Source organism: Diabrotica virgifera, chromosome 1 (assembly GCF_917563875.1).
Source record: "Diabrotica virgifera virgifera chromosome 1, PGI_DIABVI_V3a".
Taxonomy (NCBI): Eukaryota; Metazoa; Arthropoda; class Insecta; order Coleoptera; family Chrysomelidae; genus Diabrotica; species Diabrotica virgifera.
In genome coordinates, this window is record NC_065443.1 from 159,964,701 (window position 1) to 159,973,144 (window position 8,444).

Genomic DNA, 8,444 nt, shown 5'->3' on the forward strand with positions numbered 1-8,444 from the left:
ATAACTTACAGTTTATAGAACTGTCCAAAGTTTGGAGAGGTTTTTGTCGTAAGTCTCTTCTCTGCCTCTTTCCTTACTGTTTGTGTCAAATGCTGAGTGCCGTCCCCGAAGCAGCCACGAATTCACGTACTTCAAGGGTTAAAATCGAGTAAGAGGTGGGCCGTTTAACTTCACAAACATTAATGAAGAAACAGTTTTCGTGAGTAGGGAAGCTCTGCCATCAGTAATTATTATCAGGTTCATTTGGCAAAATCCCCTTTCACACTCACTGGAAGATATTGGTATTGTCTTTAAAGCTGTTGTCAAACGTAGCAAATTTTCTGGGTAGCTATTGTTCTCACAATTTTCCCCCAAATTTCTATAATTGTCAAAAACATATTCTCTTTTGTTTGTTCACTTGTAGACGAACTGCGAGCGCTTCAATGTCTCTTTCCCCAAAAGTATTGTCTTTAATGTTTTTGGGCCAAGCGCTTTTGTCAACTATGCGGGCACAATTGGCCAACACTGCATCGCCTCCACTGACCATCCTCTTTTCTCTTTTCGATTGATTGAGCAAGGTGGTCATAAAACACAACAGCATTGATGGGGTCTTCTTTAGATTTCACATACAGTTCGATTCCCATAAAACTACTGTTGTTTACAACTGTCTCAGCTTGCACATAAAACATTCCAGGACTGCCTTTTCGAGAAACAAACGTGTTCATCAAAATCTGAAGTTTCTTGTTAGCTCGAAATAGGTCAAGGTCTCGATGTTGTAACTCCTCACTAACATCAGATAGTTCTTGCAGTGTGTCGCACATCAGTCCATAATCCAAAATGAAACACGTTGATGTCAACTTTCTGTGTAGGCCTTCGTATTTGGATCTTTCCAAAGGATCACGCGTCTGGTCTACTTTGGCTGCTGCAAAATGGTTGGCTAAGACCTCATAATTTTCCCAAACGGCCGAAACTATGCGAAAACTTGATGCGACCCACCGCGTGTTTAACACTCTACCGATTTTTAACAGTTGTACACCAAGCTCATCAGCACATACGTGCAGCTCCCGACTGTTCTTGGGTGAGGCGTGATACAGTACGTATAGTTTGTCTATATACCCCTTGATCCGGTTTATACTTGCCATTTTCTTTACCACGTCACTCACACACAACTCAAGTCTATGATTACAGCAATGCCAAATAGCAATAGATGGAAACTTCTCTTTCAACAGTACACCAACCCCAGACTTCCCTTCAAGCATCACTGCTGCTTTATCACATGCCAAAGCAACAAGTCTACTTTTTAAAACGTTTTCATCTATTTTGTGCCCTTCAGGGCATTTCATAACAGCATTAAAAATTCCACGAGACGTCACATTTTCCAGTTCCACAAGGTCTAAAAACAAGTTTACAGTACTTCACAAGTAAATACTCCATATTTAACTTTTTTAGGCACACTCTAAGGTACAAAATAAATGTTTATTTTTTACTTAATGTTGTTAAATAAATAATAAGCGCAAATTTATCAGTCCCTTCTACAATTTCCTGTACAACTTGTTTCTTCATTTCTAACTTATGTGAATAATTATATTAGCACAAGCGTTCCGTGAATGTAAAATTCTGCCCATATCTAACCCGTTTAGCTCTTGAACATCTATTTCTGCCTCAAAGTGGTTGAAAGATTGATTTTCCTTTGCTACCTTATAAGAAGTTCGAAAAACTCTCGCGCCCTTACTTCTTTTTCTCTTGACACTGTTTTAAAAAAAAACCTTTTCTAACGTTTCTTTCTGTGAACCTGCAAAAATCTTAACAGCAGCTTCATGAGCAGCATTAACTTTGTGATCAAATATCTTTTTTCTTAGTGAAGTTTGTTGCTGAGCTCGACTCTTTCCAGAACTACTAACATCACATTCAGTCCACTGCTTGACCATTTTCATACCATTTTTTTTCTACACCCAGAGATCCAACTTTTCTGCAAACGTCACAGCCTAACGCCTAACTTTTTGTTTTGTACAATAAGCCAATCGTTTTTCCTACAATGTTCACTCTTTTGTTCAAAAGTCCAACAGTCTGGCCAATGTTTATCTTTATCACCTTCTTTGGACTAGACACTAGTGAAGGCGTTTGGTTCAATATCACTGGCGATCTTAAGCATTTTTGAAATTGTTCATCTAGTTTTCGTTTTTTGGGCTGGTTAAAATAATTAGTAATCTTCTGCATTTTTGAAGCAACACAACACTTTCATATTAAATGAGCGGAAGAGGGTAGAAGATTAGGGCGCACAAATAGGACAGTGGCAAGTACCTGTCACTTTGACCGCGGTCACTGAACTGAGTGATATATGGAAAACAAAACAACACACGACCTTGGATAGAGCAATATTGCCGGCCGCGGGGCGGAGACTGCGGGGAGGGTAGAAGAAAGTACAGTGGTGGGATCACGATGAGTAGAATTCTATTTTGCTGACGTCACGTTGCCTGGCAACCGTCGATTCTCGCATTGTAAAATTCGTTTTGTGACGTCAGCAAATAGATCGTGATCCCACCTGTCTCGCGTTAAATACAAAGTTGTAAGTTCTAAATCGCGTCAATCGCATAATGGCTCATCTAAAGTTACAAAATATTTGTTGTTTTTTTTTTGTTTTCTTGTCCCAAAAGGTGCCGGTACGGCGTACCGGCGCGTACCGTCACAAAAACAGCACTGTATATATATACATATATATACATATATAATACAACCTCATGTCAAAAGGGCCTTAGTCGCGTATCTTCGGTCCTATAAGACCAATCGTGACGTACGGTATCTCAAATAATAGGACTTGACAAATAAAATACAATGACACAGAAAAATCAAATACAGCAACAAGTCAAAAGGGCCCTAGTTATGTATATCTAGTTCTATTGGTCCAATTGTGACGTACAGCAGCTCAAATGGTAGGGTTTAATGAACAGAATACAATGACACAGAAAAATCAAATACAGCAATATGTCAAAAGGGCCTTATTTACGTATCTTCGCTCCTATTGGTCCAATCGTGGCGTACAGCACCTAAAATAACTGGATTTGACTAATATAATACAATGACGTATGAAAATCAATTACAGCATCATGTCAAAAGGGCCTTAGTCTTGTATCTACGGTTCTATTGGTTCAATCGTGACGTACAGCGTCTGAAATGATGGGATTTAACTGGCAGAATAAGATGGTGTAGACAAATGAAAATGACGGCATGTAATAACACTTTAAAATTGTAGAAATAAAATGGATTAACACACATGGTATGACATATTAGGTGAGAGTATTTAACAAATAGAATACGATTACATACGTCCAGTTTTTGACAAGCGACTTCTCTACATATGATAAACGCGAAAGGGCCCCAACGTTCACTGCTCGACATAGGCCTCCCGTTCACTGCATATACCCACTGCTTTCTGACGCTGTGACTTGAGAGGATAGGATTTAACGAATAGAACGACAAAGAAGACTAAACAAGGCAGCTCACGGGAAAAACACAACTGTCCGTTTTATACTCTACAGGGAAGCATCAAATATTCAACGTAAGAATATATTAGAGTATAACGGTATGATAAATCTTTTTCTTCTTTTTTTCATTTAGTGCATTCCGTACGTTTTTTAAACATAATCAGGAGAAGTTGTTGAATTTCTGAAGTCTATAAAAGAATTTCTTAACAAACCTTTTTTTAATTGTGTTATGGATTATTTTTAAGAATGTGTTTAAAAGGCAGTTCGCAGGCTTATTGTTCAATGGTCTTATCACTTTCAAGCGCCTGTCTTTTTTGTAGGACTATTAATTGTTACTTGTGATTTCAACCATTCTAGCGGGGCAATGCCTTTTCTATAACTGAAATGAATATTGTTATCCATTTAATTTTTTTCCTCAATTAATTGAATGCCTCCTACTGGTGTTTGGTCTAATCTTACCGCTTTTCCCCATTTAAGCTAAACTGCTCGTCAAAAGTTAGGGATATAGAAAATTATGCTCATTTTCATAGCTAATTTTTTCGAGAACAGATTAACGGATTCCACTATTTTTTTTTAATATTTTAGATTTTTCTTTAGTATTTACACAGTTGTGAAAAGGTTTACACAAACTTCTTTTTTGTACTTATACCGAGTGGTAGGTATAAGTACAGAAAAGAAGTTTGAGTAAACCTCTTGATAGGTATTAGTTACGTATCTTCACTCCCATTGGTCCCAACGTGTCGTACGGCGGCTCAAATCATTGGAATCAGCCAACAGAATACAATGACTAGGGAGCGGATTTATATGCGATCAATTGTGATGAAATATTCGCATATATATGCGGTAAAAAATTACGAAATATGCGCAAGATATGCACAAAAATTCAAAAAATGCGCATTTCGGGAAACCACAAATTTTCTGTCTTATTTAGTAATCTTATTTATTATTTTTCAAATAAAATCATTTTTTATATATGCAATTTATTCACAGTTTTTACAAAAACTGCTACCAATAGTTACCTATTTAAAATAAAACAACAATATCACTATAAATATATCTTCGATTATAATTCACTACAATGTGTTTTTCCAAATTCTTTACGAGGAAACATATTCTTTGATCAGACAAAATATTTTTATAACTTGAAAAACTCCTTTCAACATCGATAATTGGTGCGTATTTAAAATAACTTGTTAATTTCCGTTAGAAAATCGTAAAACTTTGGCTAAAGGTGTAAATTCTCTTAACAATAGAGGATTTAAAAAATCACCAGAATTATAGGAGGTACCTACCCTAATAGCACAAGGACGTCCAATGGACGTCCTTCACGGACTTTAGGGACGTCCATTGGACGTCCGTTTTCGTCCGAGGAACGTCCTTTATACGTCCTATTTTGGTCCAAATGTCGCGCTACCGAACGTCCATTGGACGTCCATCTAATGTCCGAGGGGACATATATTGGATCTTAATCGGACGTAAATTGGACCTTAATCGGACGTCCTAGGGGACGTAAATTGGACCCTAATCGGACGTAAATTGGACCTTAATCGGACGTAAATTGAACCTTAATCGGACGTAAATTGGACCTTAATCGGACGTAAATTGAACCTTAATCGGACGTAAATTGGACTTTAATCGGACGTAAATTGGACCTTAATCGGACGTAAATGGGATCTTAATTAGACGTAAATTGGACCTTAATCGGAGTAAATTGGATCTTAATCGGACGTCTTAGGGGACGTGAATTGGACCTTAACAGGACGTCCAATTTTGGTCCAAATTCCACGTTGCCAAACGCCCAATGGAGGTCCACCTAACGTCCGAAGGGACGTTCGGTGGACGTCAATTGGGCCTTCATAGGACGTCCCAGTTTGGTCCAATGTATGGCTGCCGATCATCCATCTAACGTCCTGGGAGGACGTTCGGTGGACGTCTAGAGACGATATTTATACCTGTGGAGAATGTATTGTGGGAAATAAAAAATATATTTTTTAAGGAACTTATATTACATCTTATATTAATTTACAATTATTGGATATTAGATTATTTACATTAAATTATAATTACATTTCCCCAAGAAATTAACGCACCACCTTAAAAATGGGCCATTTTTGATGTCTCGAATTTCCTAAAGCCATTGTCCCATCTAAGTGATTTTTTTAATAATATTATAGCCTAGGCTATATGGGCTACCTCCATAAGCTTGTCATGCACGGGGAGCTATACTGTAATAATATTATATCACATCGCTGAGGGAACTCTACATTACATATACTTTTCGAATCAAAACTTTTATTCTCTTAATATTATTACTTAAAAAATATATACTACATTCGTCTCGCTAAACTCGAAAAATAACTTATAAACCATAAAAATCTCCAAAAATATAAATGACATAAATGAGAATTGGCACAATTATTATTATGGTTTTAAGTTGATTTTTCGGATTTAACTACAATATTATGCAAAAAATTATGTTATATCGCAGATTTAAAATGGGTTTATCTCGAAAACAGTTATATTAAGTTTAGCGAGATGATTGTAGTACACTTTTTTTAAGTAAAAATATTAAGAGAATAAAAGTAGACTGGTACGCAGTCTGATTTTTGCATAAGAGTTTAATGAAATGGTAACAAATCAATTGGAAGTTCTGTCCGACAAAATACATGGAACGTTTTCGGTAGTCTGATGTTCCAAGTTTTTAACCTGTTCCACAATTAAAACTTCCCCGGTTCCAGTATTCCCGTATATCAAAGTTTGTCCGACTAGACACCGTGAAGCTGTTAACAAATTTTCAGCTTGCTGTTAATCAACTTTTTTTATTACGCGGGATCCAGGTCTATAAATGAATACAATAAATAAGTAGGTAGGTACATATTATACACTTATTTATACGAGTACAATTAATAGTAGAGCTGGTTTTTGGGATGCTACAAGCAGCATTTGCATTTCCACAGAGATACTTATGACAGAAATAATAAAATACCGAGACGGACTATTATTATAATAATTTACAATAGGACCCGACGGCCGACGCTATAGGGACAGGTAAAATTTATGACTGAACAATGCACCGAGCATCGATACAAGCAATATGTACCGGTCGAAGGTTATTTTTTATTGTGCCAAATGGACGTATATAGTACCTACCTTTAAAAATCGAATACACAAATTAAAAGATATTTAACAACCATAAAGATTTGTCAAACTCTATCACCGACTTCATGAAAACAAGTATTACTACATTCTTTGATGGTTTTTGCTGTAAATTTTAAAGGATTGACATGAAATTTGGCATACGCATAGCTAACATGCCAAAGAAAAAAAGTGATATTGTGCCAATGTGTGCTATTGCCCTGGGGTGAGTTTCACTCTTTCTCTGGGGTGAAAAACGTTCAAAATAAGTCCGGACTTCGATAAACTGATTAATATTAAGCAACCTTTATTCCATACTTACAAAGTATGTGTACTTACAAATTAGTATGTGAATTTGGGGGGTGAGTTTCACCCCGAGGAGGGGTGATATACAAAATATAGATAGATACACAAAAGATATACAAAAATGTTTCAAAACATCGAAAAAATGTGGTAAAATGCAAATATACATATCATATTATGATAAAATTGCGATTTTGGCGATTTGCCTTTTTGGATAGAATGATGATGATGTTGATTAGGATAAAACTGCGAAGAATTTTTTTATCGAAATATAGTAAAAAATATGAAAAATATACCAAAAAGCTTGAAAAAATATGTAAGTATGTAAGGAAAAACATAAATAATTAAATAAACTTTTGACAACACAACACAAAAGTTTGAAACACTCACTATTTGGATTGGTTGTCCTGGCTTGTGATTTTCTTCTTTGCAGATGACGCTCACGGATCGATGTCAATGTCCAACGGACGTCCGAGCACGGACGTCCAATGGACGTCCAAAGGACGTTCATATTTATTCAACACGTAAGTACGTCCAACGTCGGACGTCCGAAGGACGTTCATTTATAGTCCATCCGCATTAGGACTAAAACTGGACCTATTTTGGGCACACGTACGCTCAACTTCAAAAAGATGCTCTCAATATTCATCTGTAGTAAGGATACATTGATAAAAATTATATTTTTGCTTATTAGAATTAACCACCAAACTTCTATCATCTTGGTAACGGGAATAATAAAACATTATAAAGTCCACTTTACATCAACAATAATTGAACAAGAAATTGACGACAAGTTATTCAAGGTCAAATTTGGCTTATACAAAACACAATTCTACTTCCAATTTTGCCGTGAATAAACAGAAAATAAAGAAATTTGACAAAATAAAACATATCCAATTGTTCTATTTCATCAAATTCCTTCATTTTCTTTTACAAATCATACATTTTGTACTCGTCAAATTTGGCCTTGAATAACTTAGTCAATTTCTTGTTCAATTTATTGTTGATGTAGAGTGGACATAACGAATAATTTACCGATCAGATTTTCACACTTTACATAAAAACAAAAACATGTATTAGATATTAAACTACATATACAGTTTTGAATTAAATATGATTTATAATCTTTTCCATTTAAACTATTTTATTAACATAATTAAGTTAATATTTTATTAAATAATTTTGCTGTTTAATCCCCTTATTGGTAGAATATGTCCAATATGGACGATTGGAAAAGGTCCGTATTTCGTCCGAGTACGGACGTCCAAAGGACGTTCATATTTATTCCACCCGAAGGACGTCCAACACCGGACGTCCGAAGGACGTACATATTTAGTTCACCCGAAGGACGTCCAACGCCGGACGTCCAAAGGACGTACATATTTAGTCCACCTGAAGGACGTCCAACGCCGGACGTCCAAAGGACGTACATATTTAGTACACCCGAAGTACGTCCAGCGTCGGACGTCCAAAGGACGTCCGTTTATGGTCCATGGACGTTAGGACCAAAAATTGACCTATTTTGGACGTCCAAAGGACGTCGTG

The 8,444-nt window shown here is 36.2% G+C and overlaps 1 protein-coding gene across 1 annotated transcript; it reads right to left on the reverse strand.

The window, feature by feature from the left end:
- Positions 1–476: 476 nt before the first annotated feature.
- Positions 477–1,907, reverse strand: LOC126891859 (E3 SUMO-protein ligase KIAA1586-like). The gene is made up of 2 exons (XM_050661187.1): positions 1,772–1,907; positions 477–1,372 (listed from the first exon to the last, which is right to left on the reverse strand). Exons 1-2 carry the CDS (start codon positions 1,905–1,907, stop codon positions 477–479), a joined length of 1,032 nt encoding a protein of 343 aa, XP_050517144.1.
- Between the last annotated feature and the right edge of the window lie 6,537 nt (positions 1,908–8,444).

Excerpts from the sequence above, each read along its gene's own strand:
- LOC126891859 (XM_050661187.1), bottom strand. The coding sequence starts at position 1,907 with ATGGTCAAGCAGTGGACTGAATGTGATGTTAGTAGTTCTGGAAAGAGT. Across the intron at positions 1,373-1,771 it reads TGCTGTTAAGATTTTTGCAG|ACCTTGTGGAACTGGAAAAT; the intron begins GTTCACAGAAAG and ends ACTTGTTTTTAG.